Here is a 21,959-nt window from a genome sequence, read left to right as displayed (position 1 = left end):
CTGTGGTCCACATTTATGAAAGAAAACAGTTGCCTTCTAGGGATGATACAGAATCACAGGGTCAGCTTCTCTCCCGTTGGAGACATGGCTTGTTCAGTTATGAGTCATAGTCTGGTGAAAGCAAACCATTATGTCCAACTGTTCTTTACCTTATTTGTCATTCAACAAGTATTGGTGGAACATAATGTATGCGGAACACCAGGGGTATAAGTAGGAAATAAGACAGAGAAAGATCTGTACCCTGGCAGGAGAGAGAAACACAATAATTCCATGATGCTGTATTTTAGGAAGTGATGAGTGTGGTGGGGAAACATTGAGCCGGGTAAAGAGCATCCAGAGTATGGAGGTGGGGTGCCATTATAAGTAGGGGGTTGGGTAGGTCTTACTGAGAAGGTGACATGGGAGCTAAGATTTAAAGCAGTGGACCATGTGGCTATCTGAGAGAAGACCCCTCCAGGGACTAGCTAGTGTAAAAGCCCAAAGACAGAGTGCCAGATGTATCTAAAGAAAAGTGAGGCTAGTGGGGCTGGAGTGTGTGTAGCTAAATGGAGGTGGGAGAAGAGGTAAGGGGAGTATATGGGCAGGGAGGAAGGCAGCAGGTCACAAGTTCTGTGGACTCTAATTAAGAACTTTGGCCATGACTTAATATAATGGTGACCTTTATTAGGTCCTGAACAATTCTACGGGTTCATATGCTTACTGGGGTGAGACAAGGAGATGCTTGAGATGTCAGGATCATTCTGGTTACACTAATAACTCAGAAACTCCAAGAGGCCCAGAACATGCCCACATGGCTGCAGGACAGACAGGTCGACTATTATTTTGGGGTTTCCAAAGGGTTAAGGTGGGGAAGGGAGATGCTAAAGTATTAGTTTTGTAACATGTATATCAGATTGAAAACATTGTTTCTGTTTACATTCATATCAAAGTGGTTGTTTTCATGGGAATTTCTAGAAAACAGTTTATGATATAGACCGAAATAGGTATAAATTGAAGTTGTAATATTGTTAGTTGCCAAGGAAAAGTGCTGTTTATAATACCAGTGCCCATAATAGCTAATCATTTGGCTATGTATACTTGTGGCCCAAGACCTTTATCACCTTTCCTTGGAAGAGTTAGGGAGCAGATTTTTATATATAAATATTTACACATATATGCTAAATATAGCTGGGTGGCTTAAACAACAGAAATGTATTTTCTCACTGTTTTGGAGACAGAGAGAGTGGGCACACGTGCTGTGTGGTGTCTCTTCTTAAAAGAATGAGAGTCCAATTGGATCAGGGTCCCACCCCTGTGACCTCATTTAACTTAACTACTTCCTTTGAAACCCCATCTCCATATAGGGCTATATTGGGGATTACAGTTTGACATATGAATTCAGGGGATGATACAAACATTTAGTCTACAACAGATGGAAATGTAACAGAACTAAAACCAAAAAAGTCCTAAAATGTATATGAAACCACAAAAGACCCTAAATAGCCAAAGCAGTTTTGAAAAAGAAACACAGAGCTGGAGGCGTCACAGTTCCAGACTTCAAGTTATATTACAAAGCTGTAGTGATCAAAACAGTATGGTCCTGGCACAAAAATAGACACATAGATCGATGGAACACAATAGGAAATCCAGAAACGAACCCGCAACTCTATATGGTCAGTTGATCTTCAACAAAACAGGAAAGAATATCCATTGGGAAACAGACAGCCTCTTCAACAAATGGTGTTGAGAAACCTGGACAGTGACATGCACAAGAATGAAACTGGGCCACTTTCTTATACCATACACAAAAATAAATTCAAAATGGATGAAAGACCTAAATATGAAACCTGAAACAATAAAAATCCTAGAAGAGAGCACAGGCAGGAACTTATCTGACTTTGGCCATAGCAACATTTTTCTAGATATGTGTCCTGAGGCAAGGAAAATAAAAGCAAAATAAAAAGCTTCTGCACAGCAAAGGAAACAATCAACAAAACTAAAAGCAACCTGCTGAATGGGAGAAGATATAGAACATACTTGCAAACGACTTATCTGATAAAGGGTTAGTATCCAAAACATTACATAAAGAACTTATAAAACTCAATACCCCAAAGACAAATAATCCAACTAAAAATGGGCAGAAGAAATGAACAGACACTTCCCCAAAGAAGACATCCAGATGGCCAACAGACACATGAAAAGACACTCAGTATCACTCATGAACAGGGAAATGCAAATCAAAACTACAATGATCACCTCACACCTGTCAGAATGGCTAAAAGAAAAAACACAAGAAATAACAAGTGTTGGCAAGAATATAGACAAAAAGGAACCCTTTTGCACTGTTGGTGGGAATGCAGACTGGTTTCCAGCCACTCTGAAAACAGTATGGAGACTCCTCAAAAAGTTAAAAGTGTAAGTACCCTACGATCCAGTAATCATATTTACCTAAAAAATACAAAACACTAATTCAAAGGGATACATGCATCCCTATATTTACAGCAGCATTATTTATAATAGCCAAATTATGAAAGCAGCCCAAGTGTCCATTGATAGATGAATGGATAAAGAAGTGGTGTATATGCACAACGGAATAATATTCGTCCATAAAAAGAATGAAATTTGCCATTTGCAATGATGTGGATGGAGCTAGAGGGCCGAGAAAGACAAATACCATATGATTTCACTCATATGTGGAATTTAAGAAACAAATAAAAAACAAGCAAAGGAAAAAGAGAGAAAGGCAGTCCCAGAAACAGACTCTTAATTATCGAGAACAAACTGATGGTCACCAGAGGGGAAGTGGCTGGGGGAGGGGGGATGGGCTAGACAAGTGATGGCGATTAAGGAGGGCACTTGTCATGATGAGCCTTGGCTGATGTTGGCTAGGTGTTGAACCCCTAGATCGTACACCTGAAACTAATATTACACTGTATGTTAACCATCCTGGAATTTAAAATTTAAAAATACCCAAATTAGTGAAGTTAGGGATTACTGTTTTTCAGTTTCTGTCCATAAGACCAATTCTGTAAACGTTATCGCAATCATCTCCACTCAGTCAAGCACTTAATAAAAACTTACGGACAATGAGAAATCCCTTGTTTTAGTAGATGATTTGGATTGTCAGGTTCCTCATCTTCAAGGACTTTTAGAAGGACCTTGAAGGCAGTGTCCATGAAAGGAGTTAGAACGTTGCTCTTAGATATTTGAGCAATAAAAAACCCTAGATTCACTGGACAGAGTGACTAGAATTACAGGGTACCGCACAGGTTTGGGACCTGAGCTTAGTAAACACGTCAGCCTGTCAGACAGCTTCCACCCCATTCCGATGCTGCTGTGGCTCTCCTTTTACCCTTCGTGGTGTGCAGACCTGCTGCCTCTACTTGTCTCAGCTCTGGGTTCCTGTCTCTATTTTGTACGTAGGTACGGGTTTTGTTTTAAACGTTTCTCCTATTACTAGTCTGGCTCAAGCCCCCACCAGCATTCACCGAAATTATTGCAGTGGCCTCCTACCTGGTCTCCCTTCTTCCCCCCTTTCCCTGGAGTCTATTCTCTACACAGTAGCCACTGCATTTCTGCACAGAATGCCTTGGATTGCCATCTCACTGTCGGAAAAATATCTGAAGTCTTTCCAGTGGTCTGCAAGGAAAGTTGTATCGTCTACTATCCCCAGCACCCGTGCAAACTCACCCCCAAGGTGTTTGCCCGTAGGCACTCCACTCTGGTCATTGTGGAACTGGCCCTCAAAAAAGCCAGGCACATTCTCCTTCGGGTTGTTTGCATTTGCTATGCCTTTTCCCTAGAGCGCCCATCCTCCAGTATCCGTACTGGGTTGCTCCTTTACTTCATTCAAACTTTTGCTCAAATGGCACTCGGTCAGAGCAGTATGCTGTGAGCATTTACTCTAAGATAGCAGCCTCTGCCACTGAGCATTCCCTGTCCTCTTTACTCTGCTTAGTCCCCTAGGGGACTTCGGCCTTTTCACCACCTGATAGAGTGTACACATATATATTTAATCTGTCCTCCTCAGCTAGAACGAAAGCTCTATGAAGGCAAGGGCCTTGTTTTGTTCACTGTTTATCCCCAATACCTGGAACAATGCCTGTATGTAGTAGGGACTCGATACATCTTTGTTCCTTGAATAAGTGAATAACTGAAGCTGATAGGTATTTTTTAGAGAGACCAGATATAAATAAAATAAAATAAAATAAAAATGAATTCTTGGTTGCTTATGGTTCCCTCATTTTTCCATCTGGGCTTCTCTGTAACTATTTGGATAATACCTATAAAATGCTTTGATTTCCTGAAGAACTGACAGCTCTAAGCAAAAACAGGATGTGCAGTTTTTTTCAGACATACAAAATCTTTTCTATTAGACTTGTAAATGTGGATGAAAATATGCATGTGATATTTGAATTTTAAAGGTAAGAAACAATTTAGGCATATGCTGCTGTCATTGTGGAGAACTCCTTTTCTCGATGCAAAATATAATCGTGTGATAGGCAATTTGTAGAGACAGAATATTCATTAGTGTATGTTTAGTTAATTAAGCCTGGATGCATGTTCCTTATTCATTTATATAGTAAAAGCAATGTTTTGATAAATATTTGGAGTAATAAATCAAGCTAATTGTAGTGATGTACAGAGTAGAGTTATAAATGGGAGACTGGCTTAATAATGCAGGTGTTATCTATTAGATCTCATCAGATTGCTATTTGGTGATAAAACCTTTACAAACCATTTCTATTTCTGCCACAGATTGGGCTATGCAAGAATCTCCCGTGCTGAACTGAGTGACTCTGAAATTCAGATGGCCAAATTTAGGATCCCTGATGACCCCATTAATTATAGAGACAACCAGAAAGTAGTCACAGACCAGAGGGCAGTTCCTAAGGAAATTCATTTCAATCCTAGGTGAGTGAATTCTTTCATGTTGTTGACTACAGTTGAGGCACCACATCCCCTTTACAGACCTAAATACTATCTCACAATGAGCTCCAAATTATATATGGTTCTAGAGGTTCATTCAGGTAAGGGATCTCATGGTAAAAATGATACTATCCCACTTGGGTTGAAGTTATGGTCCCCGCTTTCTGGGATAAAGAAACATGTTATGGTCTCAGGCTCAGGTGAAAAAGATCACATTGGCATCCTCTTCATCACCATCACCATCAACACCATCACAACAGCGAATCTGTGAGTGTTCTGTGTCCCAGGCCCTGTTCTAGGTGCTTTGGGTATTACCTCAACTAATCGTCATTGGGTTGGTACTCTTGTTGTCCTCATTTTATAGGTAAGTTCAGGCTGAGGAACATGAAGTAACTTCATTAGGGTACATAGCTAGTGAGTGACAGAGCTAACAACCGGGAAGGAAGCCTGTTAGCATCGTTAGGTTGCTGAGATTCTCCGCTCTGGCTGCATGTGCCACTCACGTGGAGAGCCCCACCCAGACCGACTCAGCAGGACCTCTTGGTGGTGTCGGCTTTGAGTTTTACAAAATCGTTCCCCGTTATTCAGACGTACAATTAAGACTGAGCCAGCGGAGAGTGGATAATTCGTTTTCACCACAGAGATTCTAGCATGCGAAATATATTGGATTTTGTTTAGTTCTGAATAGAGGTTATCTGAGAAATCTATTTGCAGCAAACTATGTGCTTTGGAGTATGTGCTCTTTTTTCTTCCTATGACTAGATAATGAGAAGAAATGTTTGCATAAAACCAAAGCCAGAACATATCTATATTTGTTATTATTATTTGATATATATACTACTTTTACCAGCTAGTCATTATGGAAACTTCTCAGACTTCATTTTATTTGCCTGGGTGGGGGGGGGGGGTGTGGTGTTGGTGATGGAATTTATCCATTTTCTTTTTCTTCCTTGTCTCTCCTCACAACAAGAAAAAACTGTACCGAAGTATAGGGAACACATGTAAGAAGAGCTACAGTCAAGTCTTTTTTATTTTTTATTTTTTATTTTTTTTTAAGAGAGAGAGTGAGGGGCAAGGATAGAGGGAGAGAGAGAGAGAATCCCAAGCAGGCTCCACACCCAGTGCAAAGCCCAACGTGGGGCTCGATCTCACGACCGTGAGATCATGACCCGAGCAGAAATAAAAAGTTGTATTCTCAACTGACTGAGCCACCTGGGCGCTCCATATAACCAAGTCTTGATTGCTTGCATTACTGTTTGATCTCATCCCTAGTGTGTGAAATGTGCTCGTGAACAGCATGGGCTCTGGGGTCAAGCTACCCGGTTCCAATCCTCACTTTTGTCAGAAACAGCTGGGTAACTGCAGGCAAGTTGGCTAATCCCTCTAAGCCTCAAGTTTCTCACCTGCAAAACGGGAAAAATCGTAGCACCTACCTCCTAAGGTTATTTGAGGTCTGACCGACACCTAGAGCTCTTAGAATAGTGCATGGTGATACATGTGGGTTTTTTCCTGTTCATACATTTGCGCTGACCGTGTGCTCTTGGCACATTTCGATAAAATTGTTTAGAAAAAAAAATAGTGCATGGTGAGTGCTTATTAGGCAGTAGATACAATAGCAACAGTAATATTTATAGTAGTCGCAGTAGAAGTGAAATAGAAAGTTTTCTTCCTTTTGTCAACTGAGGTGGCTTCTTATATGGAAGCTAGAAAATCTAGGAAGGAAAAAGGTCTCCCTGTTTCCTTATTCTCATATACCAGGAGTGTGGAGAAGTCCAAATAAAATATTTTTAGCTAATCACAACTGCAGACTGATCCAAACCACCTGTGAAGGGAGCTAGATCTGTTTTCGCACTCAGTTTAATTATGAAAATAACAGAAGCATAAGTAGAAAGCGTGTCTTAATTTAAAAATTCCATATATATATATATATATATATATATATGAAGATGTATTAAATAAAGTCAACGAATACTGAGTTCACCAAAAATCCCATTCTTTAAGTCAACAAGTACTCATTGCCAGGCCTGAGGCCAGGCCTGGTGCTAGATACTGAGGACAAAATGGTGAATAAGACCAAATTTTTGTCCTATGGAGCTTATGTTCTACTGGGGAGACGAGCAATTCAGAGGTTATCACTGGTAATAGTTTTGGTGCATCTCTGCTTTTTATGTGCATATATATCTATATATCACACAATTATCCCAACTTTATAAATGTATGAATCATATATGTATATGTGCATATGTCTGTATAGTCATTTTATGTATTAACCTGATTTTTTTCATCCAAACACCATATGATGAGCTTCCTTCCATAACAATATATTCTTCTGAAAATATTTGTAAATGCTTCCATAATATTCCATTATATGGATGTAGCAAATATAGCTAACCAAATGAGTTGTTTTTGCTCATTTATTCTTTTCATTATTATAAGAAGTCTTCTGGGGACTCCTAATTATAACTTTGGGCGCATCCTTGATTACTTCCTTAGGACTCAGTTCTAGTCATCGCAGATCAGAGGTGCTATTTTAATATTCCTTATTATTGTTTTGAGATGACAAATTAAACAGACCTCCTATCTCCTGTATTACGAAGGTTATTTGGATGCTGTGATTGCTGATGAAGAAAAGGAAGTCAGTGGCTTCATTTGCTCATGTCTTAGCTTCCTTTCTAGTGCCTTTTATATTTCATCATACCAACAAGAGCTATAGAATTAATTATTCATCAGTAAAGTAAGCTGTTCTTCTGTAGCATCTGTAGAAGACTAAGAAGTTGAAATTGCAAGTAGATTGCACGTGCATTAATGTAACACAAATAACATTTCAGGTTTCATGATCCCTTCATCCATAAAATGGATATTTTGCAAACTGGACACTAGAGAGAAAATCCAGGCTTATTTTCTGCCAATGTTATCAGCTAATAATTCTTAAACAGTTGTGCTTTTGGAATGATTCATATACATGGAAAGATGACTTCAAAGGTTAAAATTTTAGTCTGCCTTTCCCATATGCATGAATCCTTTTTTATGTCTTCATTTACTGATTTGTAAATTGATCACATCTCTCTTGGTTTTATGATAGGTAAGTAAAACCAAAGTAGATTATGGTTAAAATTTTATATAAGAATGTACCTTCATGAATGGTTTTTACATGTCAGTTACATGTCTTTTTGTTTGTTTGTTTTGTTTGTTTTTGTTTTTTAGATTTGGATCCTATAAAGAAGGACACCATTATGAGAACAATCACCATTTTCATATGAGTACTCCCAAATACTTTTTATGACCTATTTAAAACAGGATTCATTGACTGAACAAGTCTGTGGAAAACAAAAGTATATAAGAAGAGAGATGCATGAAAATGGGAAACTACACACAAAGAACCTCAGTTTTGAAAAAATATGGTATTTATGCAGTGGGAAATTCTATCAATTTATTTAAATATCTTACTAAATAAAAGCATTTCTCCAAATTGCTTTTCTTAAATTTCTGATAAAATATAGAATGTGGGGTAATATAAGAAAGTTTTACTACTAGAGACAAAAGAATAAAAAATGCCTTACCTTTTTAATGCTTAAAATAGAAAAATTGATTTACTGATGAGCTAGAAGGACTACTTACAAACATTAAATCCAGACTTATTTTCCTCCTGGGACAAAGCAAGAAAAAAAATGTTTAACGATTAAGTCTAATTGTTAGGAGAATAATGTGTCCATATAACTGTTGTTGACTCATCAGGAGAAGCATGCCCATCACCATTCTTCCTGGAGCTATGATAGAATCATCTGTCTTTTCTCTCATGGCTGTACATGACACACTGGGGTGTTATCTCCAGTCAGGCCCCGGCTGTCAAGGAGCACACCTCAGCACACAGGTCCCACAGAATGCATTTTCTTCCCTAGAACCAAGCAGGTAGGTGGTGGAGAGAATCCAGCCCAACAGCACCATCTCTGTGGGGAATAGTAATTTAAATGTTCATGGGGGCACATTTCATCTTAGAACTGGAAAGGGCCCTAAATCTTGTTTTATCTTTTGGGATAGAGATCAAAAAATATGAGAGAGAAATTCAGAGGTTTTATGTCACAATCTAAGGGGCTTCCTTACATCTATTTAGTAAACATGTACTGAGCACACTGCCATATTCAAAATATTATGTCCCTCGGATTTTAAAATATATCTACATGATACCTTCAGGGATCACGTCAATAGTTCATTACTAGAGCAGTTTTTCTGAATGTGTAGAATACCCAAGAATTTTTTTTTTTAAGGATGCATTTGAACTTAAATGACCATCAACTTAATTTAGACTGCTATATACTTAGGATGCTATATATGAACCTCATGGTAACGCAAACCCAAAACCAATGACATAGACAAAAAATAAAGAGAAAGAAAACCAAACATAACACTACAGAAACTCATCAATCACAAAGAAGGAGAGCAAAAGAGGAGGAAAGGAATAGAGAAGAACTACAAAAACAATCAGAAAACAATAAGATGGCAATAAGTTCACACCTGTCTGCTAGAACTTCACATACAAGTGGCCTAAATGCTCCATGCTCCGATCAAAAGACATAGGGTGGCAAAATATATTTTAAAAAACCCAACTCATCTGTATGCTTCCTACAAGAGACTCACTTCAGATGTAAAGACACATACCAACTGAAAGTAAAGGGATGTAAACACATTTACCATGAAAATGAAAGCAGAAAAAAAATATATAGTATCAAACAAAATAGACAAAATCAGAGAAAACAAAGACTGTAGCAAGAGACAAGAAGGGCATTACATAATTATAAAGTGATCAATCCAACAACAGAGAATAACAGTTACAAAAATATATGCACCCAACATTGGAGCACCTAAATACATAAAGCAAATATTAACAGACATAAAGAGAGAACTTGATGGTAATACAAAAATGGTAGGGGACTTTAACACCCCACTTACATCAATGGGTAGATTATCCAGGCAGAAAATCAATAAGGAAACAGTGTCTCTGAATGACACACTAGACCAGATGGATATAACAGATATATATAGAACATTCTATCCCAAACCAACAGAATACACATTCTTTTCAAGTGTACATGGAACATTCTCCAGAAGAGATCGCACAAGTTAGGCCACACAACAAGCTTCAGTAAATTCAAGAAAATTGAAATCATACCTGCATCTTTTTTTACCACAATGTATGAAACTAGAAATCAACCATAAGAAAAAACCTGGAAAAAGCACAAACACAAACATGGAGTCGAAACATAATACTAAACAACCAATGGATCAATGAAGGAATCAAAGAAGAAATTAAAAGCACATGGAGACAAATGAAAATGAAAAGACAATGGTCCAACATCTTTGGGATGCAGCAAAAGCACTTCTAAGAGGGAAATATATAGTGATACAAGCCTACCTTAGAAAACAAGAATAAGTTCAAATAGACAATCTAACCTTCACATCTAAAGGAACTAGAAAAAGAAGAACAAAGAAATCCCAAAGTGAGTACAAGGAAGGAAATCATAAAAATCAGAGCAGAAAAAAATGACATAGAAATGAAAAAAAAAACATAGAAAAAAAATCAATAAACCAAGACCTCGTTCTTCAAAAAGGTAAAGAAAATTGATAAACCCTTAGCCAGACTCATCAAGAAAAAAACAGAAAGGACCCAAATAAATAAAATCAGAAATTAAAGAGAAGTAACTATGACACTACAGAAATGCAAAGGATTATAAGAGAATACTATAATCAATTATATGCCAACAAATTGGACAACCTAGAGGAAATGGATAAATTCTCAGAAATATACAATCTTACAAAACTGAATCAGTAGGAAAATCTGAACAGACCAAATACTAGTAATGAAATTGAGTTGGTAATCAAAAAAACTACCAAAAAATAAAAATCCAGGACCACACGGTTTCACAGGTGAATTCTACCAAACACTTAAAAAAGAACTAACACCTCTTCTCCTCAAACTATTCCAAAAAATAGAAGAGGAAGGAAACCTTCCAAATAAATTCTGTGAGGTGAGCATTACCCTCATGCCAAAACCAAACGAAGACACCACAAACCACGCCCCCCCAAAAAAAACTATAGGCCAATATCCCTGATGAAAAAGATGCAAAAATCATCAGCAAAATATTAGCAAATTGCATTCAACAATACATTAAGAGAATCATCGGGATCGAGTGGGATTTATTCCAGGGATGCAAGGATGATTCAATATGTTGAAATCAATCAGCGTGATATAACACCTCAACAAAATGAAAGATAAAAATCATATGATCATCTCAATAGATGCAGAAAATGCGTTTGATAAAATCCAACACTGATTCATGTCAAAAACTCTCAACAAAGTGGGTTCAGAGGGAACATACCTCAACATAATAAAGGCCATATATGAAAAATCCACAGCTAATAACTCAATAATGAAAAGCTGAGAACTTTCCCTTTCAGATCAGGAACAAGACAAGGATGTCCACTACTCTTGCTACTTTTATTCAACATAGTACTAGAAGTCCTAGCCACAGTAATCAGACAAGAAAAAGAAATAAGAGGCATCTATATGGTAAAGAAGTTAAACTGTTACTATTTGCAGATGACATAATAATATACATAGGAAATCCTAAAAACTCTACCTAAAACTACTAGAAGTAACAAATGAATTAAGTTGTTGGATTCAAAGTTAATACCCAGAAATTGACAGCATTTCTATACACTGTTAACTGAGTAGCAGAAAGAGAAAAAAATAATTCCATTTATAATTACACCAAAAAGAATAAAATATCTAGGAATAAACTTAACCTAGAAGGTGAAAGACCTGTACTCCGAAAACTGTAAAACATGAATAAGAGAAATGGAAGATGACACAAACAAATGGAAAGATATTCCATGCTCATAGATTGGAAGAATTAATATTGCTAAAATGTCCATATTACTCAAAGCAATCTACAGATTCAGTGCAATCCCTATCAAAATTCCAAGAACTAGAACAAATAATCCTAAAATTTGCATAGAATCACAAAAGACCCGAAACAGCCAAAGCAATCTTGAGAAAGAAGAACAGATCTAGAAGTATCACACTCCCAGATTTTAAGATATACTACAAAGTTGTAGTAATAAAAACAATATGGTACTGGCGGAAAAAGAGATTTATAAATCAATGGAATAGAATAGAGAGCCCAGAAATAAACCCACACTTACATGACCAATAAATTTACAATAAATGAGACAAGAATATACAATGGAGAAAAGACCATCTCTTCAATAAGTGGCATTCAGAATGCTGGACACTTACATGCAAAAGAATGAACGTGGACCACTTTCTTACACCAGACACAAAAATAAACTCAAAATGGGTTAAAAACCTAAATATGCAACCTGAAACTGTAAAAGTCCTTAGAAGAGAACCCAGGCAGTAATTTCTCAGACATTAGATGTAGCAATGTTTTTCTAGATATGTCTCCTAAGGCAAGAGTAAAACCAAATTATTGGGAATTACATCGAAATAAAAAGGTTTTACACAGTAAAGGAAATCATCAACAAAACAAAAAGACAACCTACTAAATGGGAGAAGGTCTTTGCAAATGATATATCCAAGTAAGGGGCCAACGTCCAAAATATACAAAGAACTTGTACAACTCAATACCAAGAAAATGATCTGATTAAAAAATGGGCAGAAGACCTGAATGTTTCTAAAGAAGACATCCAGATGTCCAATAGACACAGAAAAGATGCTCAACATCATTAGTCATCAGGGAAACGCAAATCAAAACTGCAATGAAGTATCACCGTATACCTGTCAGAATGGCTAACATAAAAAAGATAAGAAATGATAGTGTTGGCAAAGATGTGGAGAAGAGGAACCTTAGTGCACTGTTGATGGAAATGTAAATTGGTGCAGCCAATGTGGAAAACAGTATGGAGGTTCCTCAAAAATTAAAAATAGAGGTATCATATGATCCAATAATTCTACTACTGGGTATTTTCTTAAAGAAAATTAAAACTGTATGGAAACCAATTTGACAATAAATTTCATACTATAAAAAAGTTATAACATACAATGAAAATAGCTACAATATTTAAATACAACAAATCATTTCTATACTTTACTTCCTATATAATTTATCAATAAAAGCTTTCTGATGAAAAAAAATGAAAACACTGATTTGAAATTTGCAGCATTGTTTACAACAGCCAAGATATGGAAGCAACCTAAGTGTCCATTGATAGACAAATGGGTAAGGAAGATGTGATATGTACACACACACACACACACAGGAATATTATGTGGCCATAAAAAAGAGTGAGATCATGCCATTTGGGACAACATAGTTGGACCTAGAGGGTATGCTAAGTGAAATCAGTCAGACTGAGAAAGACAAATATATGACTTCAGTCATATGGAATCTAAAAAAGCAAACAAATGAATAAACAACAACAACAAAGCAGAATCAGACCTAGGAGTATAGAGAACAAACTGATGGTTGCCAGAGGAGAGGGGGTAGGGGGTTGGACAAAATGGGTGAAGGGGAGTGGGAGATATGGGCTTCTGGTTGTAGGATGAATAAATCATGGGAATAAAAGGCACAGCATAGGGAATACAGTTGGTGATGTAATAGCATTGTGTAGTGACAGATGGTAGCTACAGTTGTGGTGAGCACAGCATAACCTATACTTGTCAAATCACTATGTTGTACACCTGAAACTAATGTCACGTGCATCAACTATACTCAGATAAAAAAATTTTTAATTAAGTAAAAAGCAAAATTTCTAGAAATGATTTGGCATTTCCTTCAAAAAGCAGAGCCCATGGGGTGCCTGGGTGACTCCGTTGGTTAAGTGTCCAACTCTTGATTTTGGCTCAGGTCATGATCTCACAGTTCAAGGGATCAAGGCCTCCATCAGACTCTGGGCTGACAGTGCAGAGTCTGCTTGAGATTCTCTCTCTCCTTTCCCCTCTGCCCTTCCCCTGCTTGTTCTCTCTCTCTCTCTCTCTCTCTCTCAAAATAAATCAATAAACATCAAAAGGTAGAGCCTAATTCTCTTTTTTGAGTTTGGGACAGACTTAATGGCTGACTCCTGATGAGGAGAGTAAAGCGAAAGGGAGGGCCTGTGACTTCCAAGCTTAGGTTGTAAGGGATATTGCAGCTCCTGCCTTAGTCTCACTGTCCTGGATCTGAGAAGAGCCAGCTTCCATGTCATGAGCAGCCCTGAGGAAAAGTGGTGAGGAACTAAGGCTCCTTGCCAATGGCCATGTCAGTGAACCACCTGAGATGTGGCCCCTGCAGCCTCAGTCAAGCTCCAAACTCTACCTCAGCCCCAGTTGACATCTTGACTGTAACTCATGAGAGACCTAGGCCCAACCATCTAGCTTGGCTGCTCCTAAATTCTTAACAGACAATAACTATTGTTTCAAGCCACGTATGTACTGCAATATTTTGTTATGCATCAATAGATAACAAATATAGCCCTTGAACCTATTCATGTTGGGGGAACTTTGAGAACCTGACAACAGCAAATGTATTAGTGTCAGGGCCATAGTTCTCTGCTAGCATGAGGTGGTGGTAGGAGGTGTCACTTAACTGCAAAAGACATTGCCCTTTTCTCTGGATCCTAACTGCCAATTTGGAGACACAGAAAGATAACAAAGACATCTTGAAGAGTAACTACTGTCTATTGACCGTCTTTTGAGCCAAGTGCTTTATCCACACTATCTCCTGACAGCAATACTGCAAAGTCATGTAACCTAGATGCCAAGTGAGGTCTCCTTCCCTTCCAGCTCTGGATAAGATGGCCAGAACCCACATTCCACTCCCTCCTGAAGAGAGCGCACTCCCCAAGACTTCTGTGAATTGTAGGAGGTTGAAAGGCAAAGTTCACATTTTTATGGTCTCTCTCATTTGTCTTCCACTGTCACATTTCTGTTCATAGATGGTCTTGCTCTTGCATTTCTGACACTTGGGTTATGCTACAAAGCAAGGTAAATGCAAGGAGAGGGTGCATTTAATGCACCTCGTCAGTGCCCGGCACTCAGCAGGTGCTCCGTACTTCCCAAAGTTCTGAGCAAATAGATCTACACTGACAGCAAGTGCCACCTATGGACTGTGACAAGTAAACATAGAACTCGATTCTTCCCTTGACTTCCTCAAAACAAAGTAAAATAGTCTCACCATGTGCTTCAGTGGATAGTGTATTTTACTGAAGATTTGGAAAGAGAGTTTACATTATAGAAACCCTAAACATCTTCAAATGGAATAGATATTCTCTTGTTTCACAAATCTTTTGTTTCCTCCACATCATGTAGGTTAGGAATCTCCCGCTTACCTTCTTTGATTTCCACATTCACCCAAGATATCTGTTAATTTCTACTGCAGATCAGATTATCTCTTTTTCTTTGTCTCCTTCTTTCTCATTAAGCTCTCAGGACCTACCTTACATCTTTTTTTTTTTTTTTTTTAAATATTTATTTTTGAGGGAGAGAGGGAGAGAGGGATTGAGAGCAGGGGAGGGGCAGAGAGAGAGAGGGAGGCACAGAATCTGAAGCAGGCTCCAGGCTCTGGGCTGTCAGCACAGAGCCCGATGCGGGGCTCAAACCCATGAGACATGAGATCATGACCAAAGCCGAAGTCGGATGCTTAACTGACTGAGCCACCCAGGCACCTCAGGACCTACCTTACATCTTAAATGGCTTTTCCATGGTGGAGATTTCAATACACCTCTCTCAGTAAATGACAGAACAAGCAGAAAATTTGAACAACACTGTAAAACTTAACCTAATAGACATGTACAGAGCAGTGCCACAAGCAGCTTCAAATTATTCATTCTTTACACATGGAATACTTACTAAACTGATCCTATGCTGTCCCCAAAACCAAAACTCAACAAATGTCAAAATACTGAATTAATAGAGTATATTCTCTAATGACAATGAAACCAAGTTAGAAACAAACAACAAAAAGATAATGAGAAATCTATAAATGTTGGAAATTGAATAATAAATTCCTAAGTAATCCATAGGTCAAAGAAGAGCTCATAATGGAAATTAGAAAATAGTTTGAACTAAATAGTAGTGAAAATACGGCATATCGAGAGATACAGAAACAATGGAAGATACAGATTTAGATACAAGTAATTTAAACAGACTATTGACCCTCTATTGAGCCAAGTGCTTTGCCAAAATTATTTCCTGTTAATGGGCATCATCCAATCCATACAGATATACCTGTATCTGTATCTATTTGTATGTATGCTACATATAGGCTATTCTATCTATCTATCTATCTATCTATCTATCTATCTATCTATCATCTATCTCTCTTATCTATCATCTCTCTCTCTTATCTATCTATCTGCCATCTTCATCTCCTATTGTTCTGTTCTCTGGAGAACCCAGACTAGTACAATATAAAACTGAAAAGAATGTTAAATGAAGGTAAAATTAAAGGGCAGTCTCTATCATGGCCACAGATGCAAAATTCCCAAGCAAAATATCGGCAAACCAAACCTAGCATTGTATAAAAAGATGTGTTAATGACTAAGTTAGGTTTATTCTAAGGATGCAAGGTAGGTTTAACACTTGAAAGTCAACCAGTATAATTCTCCATCTCAACAATATATGTGAAAATATATGTAAGAAAGCATTGGATAGAACTTAATACCCATTCATTATTTTTGAGACAAAAAAAAAAAACTTAGCAATTTGGGAATAAAAATAAAACTTTCTTAACTTAATAAAGTATACATATAAAATCTTATAGTGAACATGACAACAGTGAATTATTGAATTTTTTTTTTTTAATTGAGATCAGGCATGGTTTTTTTGATGAGATCAATGGATGCCTGCTACAACTACTTCGATTGTACCAGAGGCCCTAGGCAGTGCAATAGGGCTAGAAAAGCAAATAAAAGCTGTAAGAATTGGAAAAGAAAAAATAAAATTGTCATTATTTCAGAACATATGATTGTTTTTGTAAGAAAACTCATCAGAATCTGCAGATAAACTTTTAGAATTACAGGAAGCAGGGATGCCTGGGCGGCTCAGTCGATTAAGCGTCCAACTTCAGCTCAGGTCATGATCTCACGGTTCGTGGGTTTGAGCCCCACATCAGGCTCTGTGCTGACAGCTCAGAGACTGGAACCTGTTTCAGAATCTGTGTCTCCCCCCTCTCTCTGCCCCTCCCCCACTCACGCTGTCTCCCTCTGTCTCAAAAATAAATAAACATTAAAAAAAAATTTAGAATTACAGGAAGCGGAAATCAGATGGAAAACACCCATGTTAGGAGAAACTGGAAATAAGCTCTCAAAAGAACTTCAAGCCTGCTTCAAGTCATTCTAAATCCTTCTTTCTTAAAGTACAGAACCATGGACCATCAGCACTAGACTATTAGGGTTCTTCAGAGAGACAGAACCAATAGGATGGAGATCGATCTATCTATCTACCTCTATGGATTTATTAGATGAAATTGGCTCATCCAATTACAGAGGCTGAGAAATCCTATAATCTACCATATGCAAGCTGGAAATCCAGAAAAGCTGGTGGTGTAATTCAGTTTGGGTGTGAGGGCCTGTAGCAGAAAAGCCAATGGTTTAGATTGCAGTCTGGGTTTGAAGGCCTGAGAACCAGGAATGCTGAGGGCAGGAGAAGACCTACATCCTAATTCAAGCAATTGGGTAGGAAGAAAGAAAGGGCGAATTCTCCCTTCCTCCACCTTTTATTCTATTCAAGCCCTGAACAGATTGAACGATGCCCATCTATGCTGAAGAAGGAAATATACTGAGTCTATAGATCTAAATGCTAATATCATCCAGAAAGCCCTTAATTGTGTTTAATCTGGGTATCCTGTAGCCAGTCAAGATGACACATAAAATTAACCATCACAAGACCTGACATCACCCGGGAGGCTTGTTAAAAATATGGAGTCTCAAGGCTTGCCCCAGTTCTACTAAATCAAAATTTGCATTTTAACAAGATCCACAAAGTATGTCAGTTTGAGAGGCCCTGATCCTGGTGGACCAAAACATCTGAAGCCCTGAACCAGGATTAAGGTGATTCTGGATGGCTCATGCCCCTAGACACCTGGCAAAATAAGTAAATAAAATACGATAAAACAAAATACAATTAACAATCCTCTTAGGGGGAAGATAATATATCTCAAATTATTTCTACAAATAATTTTCATACACAATGCCCACCTCACAATCAGAGATGATTGAGCACAGTAGAAGATAAGACACCATAAACCATGTTCAGCAGAAACAACAGAAACAGACATACTGAGACTTCAGGAATAGGATTTGTCAGAGACAGACTATAGAAAGAATGGCTTACTGTGTTCAGGGACATAAAAGCCATGCTTGAACATTCTGACAGGAAACTAAGACCATAAAAAGTGACATGGCAGGTTTGAAAAAAAAGAAAAATTCTAGAATTCTCAAAAATACCATAGCTGAAATCAAGAATTCAGTAAAATGTCTTAATATCAGAATAGAGAAATAGCTGAAAAACTGGAAGATTGGTGAGAAGAAACTCAGATCTAGAGATGGAAGTCTCCCAAGAAATAAGAGATAAGGGGAAAAGACAAACACATGCATTTTATTTTTGCAAAGACACTATCTTTTGTCTACATTTAAATAAACTCAGGGCTGCCTGGGTGGCTTATTGGGTTATGTGCTGACTCTTGATATCAGCTCATGGTTTGTGAATTTGAGTCTCGCTGCCAACACGGAGCCTGCTTGGGGTTTGCTCTCTTCCTCTCTCTCTGCTTGTGTGCAAATACACGCTCTCTCTCTCTCTCTCTCTCTCTCAAAAAGAAATAAACCTAAAAATAATTCGAGAGAGAGAGGCAGAGCATGAGTGGGGGAGGGGCAGAGAAAGAGGGAGACACAGAATCCAAAGCAGGCTCCAGGCTCTGAGCTGTCAGCACAGAGCCCTACTCGGGGCTTGAACTCATGAACCATGAGATCATGACCTGAGCCAAAGTAGGACGCTCAACCCACTGAGCCACCCAGGTGCCCCAAGAAATAAACTCTAAAACTAATAGGCTCATATATCGTAATCTCTTTATACCTTTACAGTAGTGTGCTTCAAAGTCATGTGCTTTATGCAAGTCAAAGTCTACACCTTCCATTAGTTTTAGCAGAAAGTACGAGGAGCACTGGTATCATGTAATCCCCTTTAACCCGATGATTACTATTCCAATGCAAGTTTAGTAACTCAGAGTGCCTCTAACCATCTGGCCTGGCCCTCGCTTGCTATTGCTGAGTCTTGAGGTAAAACCAAGGTCCTGATGTGTTGGGTGGGGTGAGGGTGCGGCCGACCACAATTTCTCTGATTGCCGGGCCCTCCTAGCAGACCCCTTGGAGTAGGAGACTAAGGCCTGTGGTAGTTTGAAGGAAGGGAAGGTTGCCATCCTGGGAGATCACGGGGACTTCTTTGGAGACTTTGAGAAGGTGGCTGACCTTGAGATGATTAATACATTGGTGTAACTGGTCAACCCAGCAAAACACAGCATGTTCTTAGCTCTCTTTGCTTTCAGGGTTTCTGAGGAAATCTGTGGGTTAGAAATTAAATCAATTCTATGGGAATTTGGGGTTCTTGTTAATGAGAACACCACACTTCATATTCTATAATTGGATACAGGATGATTAGGGGTTCTGGAGACCTAATTCCTCTTCAGTTGTAGCTTACTTTGTAGAGAAGGAAAGTGTACAGATTCTTCATGTTTGCACTGCTTCCTGGCAGAGTAAAACACTATATAAACATTTTTTTTTTTTTTTGTCATAACAGAAACTTTCTAACAATATCCCTGTAAACATTTTCTAACATTTCTGGCGGTTTTCCATTCAGGTTTTTTTCCCCCTTAAAAATTTTAGCTAGCTAGCAATATGTTAAATATGGCTTTTGCTTTCTTTCTCTTCTTTTCCTTTCTTTCTTTCTTTCTTTCTTTCTTTCTTTCTTTCTTTCTTTCTTTCTTTCTTTCTTTCTTTCTTTCTTTCTTCTTTCTTTCTTTCTTTCTTTCTTCCCTCAGATTCCTTTTAAATTTAAGATGAGAATTCACTTATTTCTTGAGTATGCCTTTAGGGGGACAGGTATTATGGACTGAATGTTTGTGTTCCCCTGAAATTCATATGTTGAAATCCTGCCCCCTAATGTGATGGTATCAGGAGAAGAGCCTTTGAGGGGAAATGAGGTCACAAGGGTGGAGCTGTCATGCTTAGGATTAGTGCCCTTGCAAGGAAGAGACTCAAGAGTTTTCTCTCTCTTCCTCAGCATGAAGGATACAAGGAGACGTTCATCTACAGACCAGGAAGAGAGCTGGCCTCTTAATTCTGTGCTTCCTAGTCTCCAGAGTGGTGAGAAATATTTGTTGTTTAAGACACCCAGTCCGCAGGAATTTGTTACAGCAACCCAAACTGACTGGGAGGACAGATCTGATAACCTGATGATTCTCACCCTAGGGTGGGGGTGGTCGGTAGAGAGAGGAGAGCAGAGTCCCGTGGGGAAAAATGGACGCATCCAAATCCCTGTCCCTACTTGACAATGGACACCCTTGTGAGAACTATCTCCTCCATTCTGGACACCGGGCTCTCCGTTTTTCTCTACTTGTTCTCCAAACCAATTTTCTACTTAGTGGAATCTGGCAATTCAAGAGTTGTGTCCTCTTGCCTCATTTGTTTTTGAATTCCAGGACACTTTTTAGATGATCAGATGGATTCTGGGAACAATGGAAAAGACAAGGGGGAAAAAAAAAAGGGAAAACTGCTTATCTGCTGTGGAGTGGTGAATTTATCTTACTTTATACAATTGGGTCAGTAGCTATTTTCATTCCTGTGCTTTTGGGAAGCATCTGATTATTTTAGTTACAGCTTCCTATGAGCTAATATTTCAATTTCTTATTCTCTCTTTCTCACTCTTAGACTACCTTCATCTGTATTACGGAGTTCTGGAAGAGTTAATGCTGCAAGCTGCCCTCATTCGGTGTGCAGCAAACCGGAGCAGTAATATAGCTGTTATTTTAGAGAAAAGACATTAAAGAAGACTCTAGAATGAGAGCCACTAAATCAAACATTGAAAACACAAATAATCAGATACCCTTAGTAAACTGTAATTTTTCTCTGTACTCAGCTTTTAGGCATAAGAGGCAAATCATAAGAGAATATGCCCATTTCAGAATCCTGGAATTCATAATCCCAGGGCTGGAGGAGAATCCAGAGACTGGGTAAATCAACTCTGGTTGTGCAGGTGAGAAAATGGAACTCAGAGGCTCTGGGCAGTCGACTCATGGAAGGATACAGCTAAATAATAGAAGCTGGAACAGGAATACAGTTTTCTTGACTCCCTGGCCCAGCATTCCACCTTCTTCATGATCCTGCCTCTTCTAAAATTTGTTTGGAAATGAAAACATTTCCAGGGAGTCTCAGGAAGATCTGATAGGTTGCCCAAACCTCTGCACCATAAAAACGGGTGTTCCAAACTGAATTATGTCTGCCTGTCTTACACATGTCTCAAATACACAGACGGTGCCCCGGTTCTGGATTCACCACCCTACTAGGACAGAGCTGATTTTCCACCTACCGCTTGCCCCCCCCCCCCCGGAAACTAGCACAGGACCCGAATCTCCGATGCAGATTTCTTTCCCAGCCACCCCTCTGACCTCATTTCTCCCCTTCACTTGGTCAGACCCATTGTCAGCAGCCCTGTGGAAATTTGACTTCCTCCATCTCGTGAAGTCCCTTGACTAGAGGGAACCCAAGCCCACTCGCTGGCTAACTTTGTCACCGAAGGATTGCCTGGCTGGCTGGCTGTTTAGAGTTCATCCCACTTTTGCTTACTCTCCATCTCTGTTCTCCCCTCCAGCATCCCTCCTGCCTCAAGGAGGCAGGACTATGCCTCTCCTGGAGGCTGCAGGGACAGAGACTCAAGATCCCTCCTGTGGCTAAGGACCTTTAGCTCCCCCTACCCACAGCTGGGCTCCTTTGAGGCCAGTGTCTACCACTGCCCTTGCTTCAGTTCCAGTGACTTATTTGAAGGATCAGGCCAATGCTCCTCAAAC

At 38.8% G+C, this 21,959-nt stretch overlaps 1 protein-coding gene across 3 annotated transcripts in view; it reads left to right on the top strand.

The window, feature by feature from the left end:
- Positions 1-8,377, top strand: part of CWH43 (cell wall biogenesis 43 C-terminal homolog) — a 57,852-nt gene extending 49,475 nt beyond the window's left edge. For 2 of the 3 annotated variants that reach the window (XM_045474105.1, XM_045474106.1), the window contains exons 15-16: positions 4,738-4,893; positions 8,113-8,377. In XM_045474105.1, coding sequence (XP_045330061.1) covers positions 4,738-4,893; positions 8,113-8,191 — 235 coding nt within the window. In that variant the 3' untranslated portion in view covers positions 8,192-8,377. Of the gene's footprint in view, positions 1-4,737; positions 4,894-8,112 lie in introns of those variants that run through there. The other variant, XR_006711480.1, reaches the window with a different exon arrangement.
- Positions 8,378-21,959: the final 13,582 nt, after the last annotated feature.

This window comes from Leopardus geoffroyi, chromosome B1 (genome assembly GCF_018350155.1).
Source record: "Leopardus geoffroyi isolate Oge1 chromosome B1, O.geoffroyi_Oge1_pat1.0, whole genome shotgun sequence".
Lineage (NCBI taxonomy): Eukaryota > Metazoa > Chordata > Mammalia > Carnivora > Felidae > Leopardus > Leopardus geoffroyi.
This window is presented reverse-complemented; position numbering and strand designations above follow the sequence as displayed.